General features: G+C 40.0%; 1 protein-coding gene across 6 annotated transcripts in view; it reads right to left on the reverse strand.

The window, feature by feature from the left end:
• Positions 1-11746: 11746 nt before the first annotated feature.
• TESPA1 (thymocyte expressed, positive selection associated 1) overlaps positions 11747-16225 on the reverse strand; it is a 154343-nt gene continuing 149864 nt past the window's right edge. For all 6 annotated transcript variants that reach the window (XM_029204710.1, XM_029204708.1, XM_029204709.1 and 3 more), the window contains one exon: positions 11747-12491. In XM_029204710.1, coding sequence (XP_029060543.1) covers positions 12286-12491 — 206 coding nt within the window. In that variant the 3' untranslated portion in view covers positions 11747-12285. The remainder of the gene's footprint in view (positions 12492-16225) is intronic.

Genomic DNA, 16225 nt, shown 5'->3' on the forward strand with positions numbered 1-16225 from the left:
AGAAAAAAATATCTATGTCTTTTAACCTATCTGCTACACAAGTGATTGCTATTCCTGATGCTGAGACATCACAGGATGGACCGGTGAGAGTTTAGCTAATGACTCCACGTGTGGCCAGGCAGCCTGCAGGTGCCTTGGACTGACATGAACCCCTCCTGCAAACGCACACCTCAGATAACAGCCACAAGTGAAAGTAAGTTCCTAACCTAGGAATCCTGTTAGCCTCTTCTCACAAAGTCACCAGGTAGAAATCTGAATTTTAGCAGGACCCTAAGCAGAAATCCTTAACAGAGTTACTGAGAGTGGGCCCCAGGCTTTCTCTATGAGCCCATAGGGTCTGACAGTTCATATAGTAGAAGTTTCTGCCCATATATGTGCAGACTAACCCTCTGGCAGAAATCAAATAGGATTTCTTTGCAAAGTTCTCTTGGGTTTTGGATTTGAAAACTACCCGATGCAGATTCTTCTTACAGACCATTTGAAAAACAGATGCAAGCTTCTCAGTGGTATTTGGTAAAAGTAGCCTCACTATTGAAGAACATCACACTGTTCTGAGGCCATAAATAACTATGGATTCCGGTCGTGCCCTGGATGATGGGAGATAGACAGTCAAATATGTGAGGACCATTAAGAAATGCTCCCTCATAGTGTGGAAGTTTACTTTTAAGGGTGTGCTAAGAATGAAATTTCAGGGAGTGACCCACTCATACAGAAACATGTTGTATTGCTGCTTGCTGGTGGCAAATAGGGCTCTCAAAGAACCTCCCTGACATCATTCCAAGTGGTCTGGGGCATAAAATGACTGAATTACCAATGAAAGTTCTTGAACTGAGAACAATGTTCCTGCTTGGAAGTTAGTCTCAAGCAGGCTCTGCAGATACCAAAACACTGATGAAAGAAAGCAAGGGTAAATCTTTTCACTGCATAGAGTTGAAAGTTCCTTATTTAGCAGTGAACAAAGTTTTAAGCTCCTGCCCTCTGGGGAGAATTTAGATATGATAGACAATAAAAAGAAATGATGTAATGAAGAAAACGCATCCAATATTAACAGGAAAATATTGGATTAATAATGGCTGTGGGTGAAATGACCTGACACCGGCAAGTGGATCACATTGGACCTCTATTGTTAGCACCACGGTTCTGTAAGTGGGTTTAAGTATTGGGTATTAACTGGGCACTCATGCTACACTAGGATTTGCTTATCCTGTAAAGGACTAATCTTGTATATAAAATAAAAGTGTGGAACAACCAATTCATCATTAGTTTGGTCCACTTGATTGTATTTCTTCTCAAGGTATGAACTGTACTGTTACTATGAACTACTATTTAATGTACAGAAGTGATCAAGAAACATGATGTTTTTTGATGAAATCCAGTTTTTCAATTTTCTTTTTCCTATTATTATCATTTTCCATCTAAGAAATGTTAGCGTTCCTGAAGTTTAGATAGATGCACTTTTTGGTTTAATTCTAGATGTTTTATAATTTTAGTGTTTATGATTTTGTCTTTGATTTTTGTGTATGGTATGAGATATGAATCATGTTTTTGTTATCATATAGGTAGTTCTGTGTTTTTTCAGCATAATTTGTTGAAAGAATTTCCTTTCTTCTATTGAATATCCTTAGCATTTTTGTCAAAAACCAATTAACAGTAAATGTGTGAATCTATTTTATAATTCTTTATTCTACTCCATTGACCATTTTTTCTATCTTTATGTCAATATCTCAACGACCTGATTAATATAGCTGCATAAGTTTGGAAATCAGGTGTGTGATTCCTGCAACTTTTCTTTTTCAAGATTATTTTTGTTCCCTGACATTTTTACTTTGTCATATACATTTTGCGATCTATTTGTTAATTTTAACAACAAGCCTTCTGAAATGTTGACTAGGATCAGAGTGAAGGTACAGACAAATGGATATTTAAAATTGTTATTTCTTCAATGACATGAACAGAATATACCTATATTTATTTAAGGTTATTTGATTTCTGTCATTGAAGATTTTTTTTTTTCTTTTTTGCGGTACGCGGGCCTCTCACCGTTGTGGCCTCTCCCATTGCAGAACACAGGCTCAGGACGTGCAGGCTCAGCGGCCATGGCTCACGGGCCCAGCCGCTCCGTGACCTGTGGGATCTCCGTGGACCGGGGCACGAACCCGCGTCCCCTGCATTGGCAGGCGGACTCTCAACCACCGCGCCACAAGGGAAGCCCTGTCATGGGTATTTTGATAGAGATTGCATTACATAGTTGCCTTGGATAGACTGATGGGACGTTTTAACAATATTCCTCCAATCCATGAATATGGGCTATCATTCTATTTACTTCTATCATCTTCAATATTCTTCTTCAGTGTCTTACAGTTTTCAGAGTGTACGTCTTTCACTTCCTTGGTTAGATTTATTCCTAATTTTTTGGAATAGTTTGAGAAGGATATAGGTGTTCACTCTCTCCTAAATGTTGGATAGAATTTACCTGTGAAGCCATCTTGTCCTGGATTTTGTTTGTTGGAAGTTTTTAAATTACTTCTTTGATTTCATTACAGGTAATTGGTCTGTTCAAATTTTCTATTTATTCCTGGTTCAGTCTTGGGAGATTGTACATTTCTAAGAATTTGTCCATTTCTTCTGGGTTGTCCTCGTTTTTGAATGGCAAGTGACCTAAGTTGAACCAATCAGACTGAAGCCAAAAACTTTTGTATGGAAATAGGGGGAAGAGATTTATTCTTCAGGTGACATGTACTTGAGGAAGCATTTAGCCCAGGATTGAGTGGCAGCCATTTTTGGATTATGAAAGGCAAATCTAATTGAAAACAGAACAATTATCAAAGAAGCAGAGGCAAGAAATGGAAAGAATAAGCTGCTTGGTCCCATTATTTGAGCTATAAACTCAAGCCTCAAGTGAAGACAGCTCTATCTCTAAATTCTCGGGCACATGAGACAGTACATGTCCATTATTACCTTAGACCATTTGAGGTTTTTGATACAATCAAAGTCATTTCTATTAGAACAAAGTTGCACAAACATAAGGCATTTAAAAAAGTGCTCATCAGCCTGTAGAACAGTGACTGGCATGTGATAGAGGTATTTGTCTTGAAAATGTTTTTGTATTAGTAGCAATAGTTAATTATTGTTATGTGTAGCAATAGTAAAAATTAGCAATGAAACTAATGATCACTTATGTCTTCAGGTTCTGGATGAATGTGGGTGTGACCACAGAGGCCTGAGCATTTGTTCAAATGAGACTTAACTGAGCTTTCTCTTTCCTACTTGTCACCATCTTCCCTCTTAATTGCCAACACCTGCAAACACACAGTTCTTGTCTCAGTAGAAGACCCCTGGCTCTTGAATATGTCCCCTTTGACATTTAAACAACCGATGCTCCTCATATGCACCATAAAACGCTCATATTTCAGCTCCTTCATAGGCATTCTAAGAGGGATATAGCCACATAGAGGGACCAAGGGGTTTGAACCAATTTTCTTTCTTGGGTAAGACCTGGAAAATTGGTCATCTGGGATTAATTATCCCTTTCCACTTCCAATACTTCACCCTTCCTACAAGCATATGTGATTTTTAAGGGACATTTCCCAATTGCCATGAATTCTTGCAAGTTTTCTGAGTTCACAGCCCTTTGAATTCTTTGAAGAACTTTGGTTTGCTTTTGTCTGCAAGGAGTTCCGAAGCAGAAATGCACTGTAACATCTTGCTCGGTCATCACTGCTGTGTTGCCTTATGGTTATTACTGACAGTTAGTGCCCCCATGGGTTTAGTCTTAACTTCATTCTGCTGAAATCTTAGCTCATTTCTCTCCTCCCATTCTTCAGCAGGGAAGAACAATTGTTCCCCATTCCCTGCAGGTAATAATGTGGCTTACGCATGTAAGCAATGACTCAGTTCTCACTCAATCTGCTCTCTCTTCAGCTACATCATCCTAATGCCCACTGGACAGACTGAAATAGTCCAAATCTATTTTTAGGCACTTTTGGCAACAGACAACTTAGAAAATTCATCTCACCCATCTCTCTGCATCTAGGCAGGATCACTTTTTGCCTGGTCGAGCAATATTCTTTCTTCCTTCTGAAGTATTAAGATCCTCAAGGGGAGGGAACAAATCCCAGACTTTCGTCCTACTGTTTCTTTACATAGCCACTAAAGCCCTACTTTCAAATTTCTTCCTTCCTTCCTTTGGGTGTACAGATAAAGAGAAGGTCCCAGTGCCTGTCTTCTAGTAGTTTTAATATATATTGGGAGATAAATTTTATATGAGGAACAAATTGGGAGCCATTTCTGGTGTAAGAGCTAACATAGAATTTATCTGAATGGATGAGGAAGGCTTTGCATCTAACCTAAATCTTTGTTGCTATTGTTAAGTTCATGAGATGGTGGACGTATTTTATTACAGTTCATTTGGGAGGATGAGGATGCAACAAGGTGGAATGAAAGCAAATGGTGAAATACCTCATGACTAAATCAAAGATTCAATGGTTAAGATTTGAGATCATCTAATCTGGTCTCCTCATTCCTCATTTGTTCATCTATTTAAGAAACAGAGTGACGCTTATGCATCAGGTGGTTTTCTAGCCCTGAGGACATTAGTGAACAAAACAGATAAGTGTTTTCCTGCACAGAGTTTACAGTCTATTAAGGAAAAAGAGGCAATAAACATGGAGGTAAACATAGAATGCGAAGTAGTGTAAGTTCTGTAGAGAAAAATTATGGCAGGAAAGGGGGATATGGATTAAAGGCGCTTCTACAGCTGTAATAGGGAGTTGAGGAGGACTCTGAGGCTGAGAGAGAGAAAGAGACTTGTCCGGGGTCAGGAGGCAGGTTTACAGCCATGACAATGCACAAGCTAACATTTCTTACTCTCAGTCCTGTGTTCATTCCTCTATTTCTTCTGCATGCAGTAACTACTGGTTACTGCATCCTGACTCACTAATGAGAGGCCACAGGGAAAAATGCCGAACAACGCATTTTTCTTAAAATGCTATAAATACAGTAACCTTGATTTTGATTATAGTATAAAAGTTGAATTTACAGGTACATTTGGGAAGTGGTATAGGATATAAAAAAAGACTAGCTGTGCCTTAAATTGCAACTTATGAAAAGAAATAATATAATGCCTTATTATATATATGTATGATTTACTGTTTGCTTTCATGCATAGAAATTATCTGCTTGCATATGATTGTTTACTGGTGACCAAGTATAGCCACAGGAATGTACGGAAGGAGAAAGTGGTATTAAAGAATGGTAACTTTATCATGCACTAAACATCTGAGAAAGAAATTTTCTTAGGATAGAAAATCTTTACAAAACCGTGTCATTAGAATTGTCTTGAGCCATTTGCTGTCCAAGCTCGGGTGTCCTATTATAGCCCTTTATGGAAACATTTCCCCGTAGAGACAGGACTGAGGAAGGATGGATGAAGCAGAGGACTTCCTTAGATACCCTCAGGCTATTAATTCCCATCCTCACACTAACAAAGAGGTGGGTATAGGGAAAATGATCATGCCGACCAGCAGGTAATATAATAGTCATTTTGCATTAGATATTAATAAGCACCAAGCATCAGCCTTCTCCACCCCTAGAAGAGTCACATCACTAATCTGGTTTGGTTTATAAAAACTGTGAAGTCTTGAGACCTTAGGGGCTGTGAATGTGTTAGAATAGGCAGCAAATGTGTGCTGAGCAAGGGCAGGAAAGTGACTGGAGATTAAACGTTCACCTTGGAAAACTGCCTAAGAATACAAACTGATGCCCAGGAAATTGAGACTTACAGTTGTTTTATGAGAAAATATCGTTTTTCTGTATTAAAGTCATTAGGTCCTAAAGAATTAACAAACCTCAGAAATGGAAGAAATCTCAGATATCATTTATAATATTAATAATTTCAGGGCTTCCCTGGTGGCGAAGCGGTTGAGAGTCTGCCTGCCGATACAGGGCACACGGGCTCGTGCCCGGGTCCGGGAATATCCCACATGCCGCGGAGCGGCTGGGCCCGTGAGCCATGGCCGCTGAGCCTGCGCATCCGGAGCCTGTGCTCCGCAACGGGAGGGGCCACAACAGTGAGAGGCCCGCGTACCGCAAAAAAAAAATAATAATAATAATAATTTCAAACCCTTCTCTCATGATTAATAAGTGCCAGGCACTCTGCTCTGCTCTTCCAGAAAATAACTCATTTGATGCTCACAGCAAGCTTCCGGAGTAAATATTATTCTAATTAGTATTGAACAAGATGGCCTTAATGTTCCCTTCAACTTAACTGAGCTTTAGGCAGGCTTCTTCTTGATTCTAGGCTCCTGATCTCCATTTTCTTAGAGCATTTTTTTTTTGAAAACTTGCCATTGTAGGCTTAAAGACTTAAATATAAGACATGGCACCATAAAATTCCTAGAAGAGAACATAGGCAAAACATTCTCTGACATAAATTGTACCAATATTTTCTTAGGTCTGTCTCTCAAGGCAAAAGAAAAAAAAGCAAAAATAAACAAATTGGACCTAATCAAACTTATTTTTTTCCACAGCAAAGGAAACCATAAGCAAAGCAAAAAGACAACCTACAGACTGGGAGAAAATATTTGCAAATGATGCGACCGACAAAGGATTCATCTCCAAAGTATACAAACAGCTCATGCAGCCCAATATCAAAAAGGCAAACAACCCAGTCAAAAAATGGGCGGAAGACCTAAATAGACATTTCTCCAAAGAAGACATACAGATGGCCAAGAGGGACATGAAAAGATGCTCAAAATCGCTAATTATTAGAGAAATGCAAATCAAAACTACAATGAGGTATCAAATCACACTGGTCAGAATGGCCATCATCAAAAAGTTTACAAACAATAAATGCTGGAGAGGGTGTGGAGAATAGGGAACCCTCCTACACTGTTGGTGGGAATGAAATTGGTGCAGCCACTGTGGAAAACAGTATGGAGGCTCCTTAAAAAACTAAAAATAAGTTGCCGTATGATCCAGCAATCCCACTCCTGGGCATATATCCGGAAAAGATGAAAACTCTAATTCAAAAAGAAACACGCTCCCCAATGTTTATATCAGCACTATATTTACGATAGCCAAGACATGAAAGTAACCTAAATGTCCATAGACAGATGAATGGATAAAGAAGATGTGGGGTGTGTGTGTGTGTGTGTGTGTGTGTGTGTGTGTGTGTGTGTATATATATATATATATATATACACAGTGGAATAATAGCCATAAAAAGGAATGAAATAATGCCACTTGCAGCAACATGGATGGATCTAGAGACAATCATACTAAGTGAAGTAATTAGACAGAGAAAGACAAATATCATATGATATCACTTATATGTGGAATCTAAAAAATGATACAAATGAACTTATTTATAAAACAGACTCACAGATGTGGAAAACAAACTTACGGTTACAAAAGGGGAAAGGGGGTGAGGGATAAATTAGGAGTTTGGGATTAACCTATACACACTACTATACATAAAATAGATAACCAACAAAGACCTACTGTATAGTACAGGGAACTACATTCTATATTTTATAATAACCTATAATGGAAAAGAATCTGAAATATATATAAAGAATGTATATATATATATATATATATATATATAAATAAAACTGAACCATTATGCTGTACACCTGAAACTAACACAACATTGTAAATCAACTATACTTCAATTTTAAAAAGTAAAAAAGGCGGGAGGGAGGGAGACACAAGAGGGAAGAGATATGGGGACATAGGTATATGTAAAACTGATTCACTTTGTTATAAAGCAGAAACTAACACACCATTGTAAAGCAATTATACTCCAATAAAGATGTTTAAAAAATAAATAAATAAAAAGTAAAGAAAAACATAATAAGAAAATAAAATCCCACCACAGCAAAAAAAAAAAAAAAAGAAAAAGAAAAAAGAAAAGAAAAAAAAACTCCTTGCCATTGTAAATTATTCCTCTACCCCTTTGAAACAGAAATCTCCAAGTCTCTTCCCAGTTCTACAACTCAGGACTATCTTTTACAGGGACCTGGGAGCCATCTCTTTGGAATGTAATCTTCGAAAGAGAATTAGCACCTTTATATCCCAGTTTCTGTGGGAGGGTAGGCGCCTAACATCATAGGTGCCTAGCCCTAAGTTGAAAAACTATCTCCTGTCACAAAGATATGAGAGAGATTTTTCCTTTGGATAAAGCCAGTTAGCAAATACAGATGGCCTATGGCCACCTCCTAAGGTCCTTGGTGCTTTTCCATTAGCTCACTCTCACCCTTAAAAACTATCACTCCTGCTTCAGCAGAGTTGAGTTCAGGCTTAGTTCTGGCCTCTCTCCATATTGCAGTAGCCATGAATAAAGTAACACAGTTAGTGAGTGTCTAGATTCTAAACCTACCCCTCACTTTACTGACATTCTGATGCTGTGAGTCAGGGCTTTCTGTCTCATTAGAATCCTTCCTAGAATAAACATTGCTGTGCTAAAAGCACTTTTATACCATTACTTTGCTTATTCCAATCCGGTATACTAGACAGGACAGTCCTCAGTAACTTTACTTTACAGTTGAGAACTTAGGGAGGTTAAACACCATGCCTAAATCATACAGCTGGCTAGTGAATGATGAGGGTATAGGCTTTCATATTTGGGGCCCCAAGTAGGGTTTATATCCTTGTTGCACTCTGGAGCTGTGAATCTAAGTAGAGCCAGATACCTGGGAAGGGATAACTTGAAATACCCACCCAATCCTCAGATTTTGGCAACTCTGAAAGCTTATACCCTCTCCAAACCAGCTAAGGACCTCTGGTCCCTCTATCCCCATTCCAATGGTCCCTCTCCCCACTCTTCCACCCAGCAGCCTCCAGAGGCCTTCATGTAGTCTGGAAAAGCCATCTCCTATAGCCTTTTCCACCCACATTACTTTCCTTTGAACCAGCTCCCTGTAATGACCCTGTCTTTCCCCAGCCTATACTTAGGATTCACTTAGAAACTGCAATTTGTATATGGACACCTGTCACTTTGCCTTGTGGGGCTGCAAGTATGAGCAGCCTGCTTCTTGTGGGTGTCCTACATCCCAGATTGGCTCCTCTCCTTTCACAGGGTTTCCTAGGTGACCCAGAATGGCAGTGAGGGCAATGGGGGTGAGGTGGGAGTAGTTGTGGCAGAGAGAAATCAGCATTGAAAGGGTGTTAGGGATTAATCTCCAAAATATACCAACAACTCACGCAGCTCAATGTCAAAAAACAAACAACCCAATCCAAACATGGGCAGAAGACCTAAACAGACATTTCTCCAAAGAAGACATACAGATGGCCAACAGGCACATGAAAAGATGCTCATCACTGCTAATTATTAGAGAAATGCAAATCAAAACCACAATGAGGTATCACCTCACACCAGTCAGAATGGCCATCATCAAAAAGTCTACAAATAACAAATGCGGGAGAGGGTGTGGAGAAAAGGGAACCCTCCTACACTGTTGGTGGGAATGTAAATTGGTAAAGCCACTATGAAGAACAGTATGGAGGTTCCTTAAAAAACTAAAAATAGAACTACCATATGATCCGGCAGTCCCACTCCTGGGCATATATCTGTAGAAAACCATAATTCGAAAAGATGCATGCACCCCAGTGTTCATTGCAGCACTATTTACAATAGCCAAGACATGGAAGCAACCTAAATGCCCATCGACAGAGGGATGGATCAAGAAGATGTGGTACATATATATATATTCCATTGTGTGTGTGTATACACACACACACACACACACACACACAAATGGAATATTGCTCAGTCATAAAAAAGAACGAAATAATGCCATTTGCAGCAACATGGATGGACCTAGAGATTGTCACACTGAGTGAAGTAAGTCAGACAGAGAAAGATAAATATCGTATGATATTGCTTATATGTAGAATCTAAAAAAATGATACAAATGAACTTATTTACAAAACAGAAATAGAGCCACAGATGTAGAAAACAAACTTATGCTTACCAGTGGAGGAGAAAGGATGGGGAGGGATAAATTGGGAGATTGGGATTGACATATACACACTACTATATATAGAATAGATAACTAATAAGGACCTACTGTATAGCACAGGGAACTCTAGTCAATACTCTGTAATGGCCTATTGGCAAAAGAATCTAAAAAAGAATGGATAAGTTTCCCCAGCTTCTGTGGAAGGGTAGGAGCCTAACTTAGGGGTGGGGGGAGGAGAGCTAGTTCCAAGTTGCAAAACTACCTCCTGTCAAGAAGATACCAGAAAGTTTACTTTTCCTTTGGGTAAGGACAATTAGCAAACAGAGATGGTCTAAGAAGCCTGCCACTACAGCTCTTAAAAACTCTCCAGCCCTTTGTTTCCACCTAGCTAGGCAACCAGACTGGTCTATGCTCTATGACTGGCAGTACTATCAAAATAAAGTAGAGTTCTGTTTGCTCGTAATATCTGGTATGATTTTTTTAATCTTTAACACTCATGGTTATCCTTTCTGTCTAATCCCTTTCTCCTGATCTTTGCTATTGTCGACTAAAAAATTATTCACAACCTAAAAGTTGAGAGCTGTTTTTTTTAAAAATATATTTATTTATTTACTTTTGGCTGCATTGGGTCTTTGTTGCTGCGCCTGGGCTTTTCTTTAGTTGCAGTGAGCAGGGGCTACTCTTTGTTGCAGTGCGCGGGCTTCTCATTACGGTGGCTTCTCTTGTTGAGGAGCATGGGCTCTAGGCACACGGGCTTCAGTAGTTGTGACACACAGCCTCAGTAGTTGTGGCGCACAGGCTTAGTTGCTCCGCGGCATGTGGGAATCTTCCGGGACCAGGGCTCAAACCCATGTCTCCTGCATTGGCAGGCGGATCCTTCACCACTGCGCCACCAGGGAAGCCCTGAGAGCTTTGTTTTATTTGGCGAGAATTTTTAGGACTTCAAGCCTGGGAGGCAGAATCTCAAGTAATCCTGAGAGTACGGCTCTGAGGAGGCCAGGGAGGGGAGCTAGGATACACAGGAGTTTTGTAACAAAGCGCAGGTAGTCGGGAACATCAAAAGATTACTATTAATTAAAGAAAACCAGATATGTCAAGTTAAGGAATTTCACGCTTTTCTATGTATGAGAAGATGCAGGAATGTGGCTCACTGAAATCATTCCTTTGATATACACCTCAGCTATCTGGGGCCAGTATCCTGTGTTTTCATATCCTGAGTTTCCTCAGGGCTCACCGACTCACGTTGAAGGGCTGCAGTCATTGATGACTGTGACATCCTTTGTTTGCTGGTATGGTAGGCAATATTCTAATTGTCTACCATACACTATCTTGCAGTGTATTAGGCAACCAAGTAATACATTACTGTAAGCGTGCGCGCGCGCGTGTGTGACCTCTCCCACCCTACTAAAATTTTCTTCGAGAAGGAATGTATCTAAAATGCTCTATACCACATATGGCCTGGTAGAGTCCTGTCAGTGTTCAAGCTCTGTTTATTGACAAAACATTTTCCTTCTGACACAAACCACAACTGCTTATTCTTTTTAAAATATGCGAAGGTTGGGCTTCCCTGCTGGCGCAGTGGTTGCGAGTTCGCCTGCCGATGCAGGGGATGAGGGTTCGTGCCCCGGTCCAGGAGGATCCCACGTGCCGCGGAGCGGCTGGGCCCGTGAGCCATGGCCGCTGGGCCTGCGCATTTGCAGCCTGTGCTCTGCAGCGGGAGAGGCCACAACAGTGAGAGGCCCGCGTACCAAAAAAAAAAAAAAAAAAAAAAAAAAATTCCAAGGTTTAAAAAAATACTGTGAATTTTTTGCCATGGCCAAGAGGAGGGATTCTGAATCCCACTCATCTCTTTTCCTATGAAGATCCAAAATTTAGGATACAGGGAGAAAATGGTTTTAGTGGGGAGGCTCCAAGCGTATCTCCTTGGATGAGGCCTCAAGAAGAAAAACAGGACAATGGTATGGTGGAAGACTTCCTGGAATTTAATTGGGAGCACAGAGGGATGAATAGAGGCTCAGAGGGAATCCTACTGTAGGCTGCACCAAGGTTTCAGGGCCTGAAAGTGGGATTTGTGCTTCCTCATTTAGCTTGAGCCCTTTGAGAGTATTCCAGTAGCAACCCTTGTTCCCCGAATTTGATCATCCTTAAATCTTCTAACTGTCCTAGGCAGTGTCAAAGCTTGAGAGAAAATTAAGTATTTGTCCAGGTTACCACTGTCCCTATCATGTAGATCATGTATTCTAATACCCACAGAGTAGAAAAACCAAAGAGAAATGAAGTGACTGCCTAAGGTCTGTCTCTGTGCATGCTGTTCATGATAGCATCAGGATGGAGATTCCAAGTCTCTTACTCTGGTCTTCTGTCCGGTGTACCAGGCTGCTTTTCTCCTACTGAGATTAGGAGTCTGTAGGGCCAGAGAGCAGGAGCTGGATATTGGAGGCCATACAGCCTCCTGCAAGAGGAGGTGGGAGTTAGGCTCTTCTATGAAGCTGCTGCTGTCAGAGCACGTGCTGTGGTGGTGGTAAAAGCCTGCAATGGGAATTTAAAAGAAACACATCATGCATTTTTTTAAAAATTGAAGTATAGTTGATTTACAATGTTGTGTTAGTTTCAGGTGTACAGCAAAGTGATTCAGTTATACATACATTCTTTTTCATTATAGGTTATTACAAGATATTGAATACAATTCCCTGTGCCATACAATAAGACCTTGTTGTTTATCTGTTTTATATATAGTAGTGTGTATCTGTTATTCCCAAACTCCTAATTTATCTCTCCCCTCTCCCACTATCCCCTTTGGTAACCATAAGTTCGCTTTCTATGTCTGTGAGTTTGTTTCTATTTTGTACCTAAGTTCATTGGTATCATTTTTTAAGTTTCCACATATAAGTGATATCATATGATATTGTCTTTCTCTGTCTGACTTACTTCACTTAGTATGGTAATCTCTAGGTCCATCCATGTTGCTGCAAATTGCATTATTTCATTCTTTTTTACGGCTGAGTACTATTTCATTGTGTATATATACCATATCTTCTTTATCCATTCATCTGTCTGTGGACATTTAGGCTGCTTTCATGTCTTGGCTATCGTAAATAGTGCTGCTATGAACATTGCTGTGCATGTATCTTTTTGAATTAGAGTTTTCACTGTATATATGCCCAGGAGTGGGATTGCTGGATCATATGGTAACATTATTTTTAGTTTTGAAAAGAACCTCCATACTGTTCTCCATAGTGCCCGCACCAATTTACATTCCCACCAACAGTGTAGGAGGGTTCCCTTTTCTCCACATCCTCTCCAGCATTTATGGTTTGTGGGTTTTTTAATGGTGGTCATTCCGACTGGTGTGAGGTGATACCTCATTGTAGTTTTCATTTGCATTTCTCTGATAATTAGTGAAATTGAGCATCTTTTCATGCACCTGTTGGCCACTTGTATGTCTTCTTTGGAGAAATGTCTATTTAGGTCTTCGGCTCATTTTTTGATTGGGTTGTTTGTCACATCATGCATCTTTTTTTTTTGCGGTACACGGGCCTCTTACTGCTGTGGCCTCTCCCGTTGCGGAGCACAGGCTCTGGACACGCAGGCTCAGCGGCCATGGCTCACGGGCCCAGCCACTCCGCGGCATGTGGGATCTTCCCGGACTGGGGCACGAACCCGTGTCCCCTGCATCGGCAGGCGGGCTCTCAACCACTGCGCCACCAGGGAAGCCCACATCATGCATCTTTGAGACAACTTTGTGTACTGGATTGGTAGAAACTTTTATACCCTACCTGGGGAAATGTTTCTCACTACTATAAGTAATATTTAAAGTTATTATTAGCAGCAGCAGCAATGGGATCAAAGAGTCATGTGACTTAGGCTTTCTGCTCTTCTCACCATGAAATGAGATTCCTGAAAAAGTTCACTTCTTAATGTTTAGACTTACAAAAGTATACCTATGCTTTTATTCTTATTCTTTTGTAGACTGCTGAGCACTGCTGGAGAAAATGACAAAACCATTCCCAATCCATGTTCTGCACCTTGAGCTGAGCCCTAATGCTATTCACCAATTCGACTATTAATACATATTTCTATTAATAAATATTATTCTTGTCCTTTCTCCATAGTGGTGATCTCAAATCTTTATGATCCTCCTCAAATTTCTTGCCTCATGCTTTTAATGATGACCCAACAGGAAAAAGAGAGAAACCAGTAAGCATATATTTCTTGACCTCCTCTCCAGACAACCAATGTAACTGTATTCACACCTGTCCTTTTTCCTTTCCTCTAAACTCAAAGGTCCTGGCTAAACCCTCCAAAATACTTTGGATCTCAACTTATTCCAGCTCTCTGTTGACCTCACATCCTCATTTCCCTTCCCTCCTGAACCATGGCCTTCTCCACCCTATTGATTCTTTTCCTTCAGCAAATATACATGCTTAAAACTTCCACATCCTAGAAAACAAAACAAAACACTCCTTAGAGTCTCTTGACCCCTTTACCTACTTTGTTTGCATAATTTCCTATTCATTTTTCACATTAATATTGTAAAGCCCTGTCACACAATAAAAATACTGTTACCAAGTTTCCTAATCATTTTCTAGTGGAAAATCCAAAGGTATAGTTGCATTGTCTTTCCTAGTGGATAGTTTATGACATATGTTACTGAACACTACACCTTCCTTCTTGAAGCAGTATTTTGCCTTTTTAAACTTATACTTTAAAATATTTGCCTTCCAACTTGTTGCTTCTACTGTATTTTGTTCTTAATAAAAGCGCATTAATATTCACTTAGTTACCTAAGAAACCTGCCAATTTCTCTGTGTTCCTTTATTTTTCTCATCCCTTCCCTCTCCCACAAACACAAATATGCTTGGTCTTAGGCTTAGCCATTGTACATATTAAATATCTCAAGATCTCACTCTTCTTCCTCTCTATTCCCAGCACTCTTGTCTTATTTCTGGTCATTACATTTCTCCTCAATCTTTTGTGGTAGACTCTGAGATGATTTTCCTTACTCCACTAGCTCCCTATTTAATCCATCTCCCATACCTCTGCTAGAATGATCTTTCTAAGAGATAAATCTAATCATGTCACTTCCTTCATAAATTTTTAAGTAGTCTCCTATCTTCCTAGACTAAATCAAAACTCTGAAAATAACACAGAAGACTTTGTTTCATAATCTGATTTCTATTTATCTTTCCTATTCTTAATTTTGATCCTCTCCCACATATTCCCTTTCGACCACTAGGCAGAAGGTGTAGCTTCTGAAGATACAGTATTATGACATTCCATTCCTCTTTGCCTTTGAACATGTTTTCTCTCTGCCTAGGATATCAATGTCTTGTTTCTTCTTCTACCTCCCCCCATAACTTTCTCCTGTTCAACTTTTACTCGTCTGTCCAGATTCACCTGGACATGTCATCCTCTGGGAAGTTCATTTTTCGATGTCCCTATGGCATTTGATGAAATTAAATCAAAGTAATTGTGGATTTTCCTATCATGTCTTTCACTAAACTATGAGCTCCAAGTGGCCTGTGAGTGTTCCTGCTTAACCTGCGTAACACTCATCTTGCCGGTGAGTTTATAAGAAGGCAAGCAAAATTCAGTGTTGATAAAGGTAGTGAGGTTATTGGTGCTTAGCTCAAAGGGTTAGGGCACGAGTAAATGAAGGTCAGATTCAAGTAAAGGTAGTGAGGCTTGCTCTGATCCACAGCTACAGTCTGAGCTCCTGCACACTCTGGGCAGTGTGCACTGATGAAAAGAGCACTGGTTTGGAGTCAGGAGACCTAAGTTCTAGCTCTGATTCTGATATTAACTAAATAACTGATTCACTTTGTTATAAAGCAGAAACTAACACACCACTGTAAAGCAATTATACCCCAATAAAGATGTTTACATAATCTTGCTAAGTAATTTTCCTGCTCTGAGCCTTATCAAGCATAGAATGGTTTTTGCTCTCTATGTGATTATAAGGTTTATGTGAGATAATATCTCCAAAAAGGTTATATAATCACTAAAGGCCATTCACATGAAGGGCTAGATGAGGTAGTGTGGATGGAGCCAGGGCCTCTGCTCTGCACATCTCCAGGAGCAATGCTTACACTACAGTCTATGTGAATGTTGACACATGAAGCCATGTGGCGTGACTGCCTTGGATACAGCCCTGGTAATCCACTGGAATATTTGAAATGTATAACGCAGAAAATGAACATTATGTTAGGCATATAGAAATTACTCTTCTGCCTTCCACAGTTCCAAAGAAGAATGAGGCAGTA

The sequence above is a fragment of the Monodon monoceros genome, unplaced genomic scaffold, assembly GCF_005190385.1.
Source record: "Monodon monoceros isolate NGI ecotype Baffin Bay Population unplaced genomic scaffold, NGI_Narwhal_1 Super_Scaffold_6, whole genome shotgun sequence".
In the NCBI taxonomy this organism is placed as follows: domain Eukaryota; kingdom Metazoa; phylum Chordata; class Mammalia; order Artiodactyla; family Monodontidae; genus Monodon; species Monodon monoceros.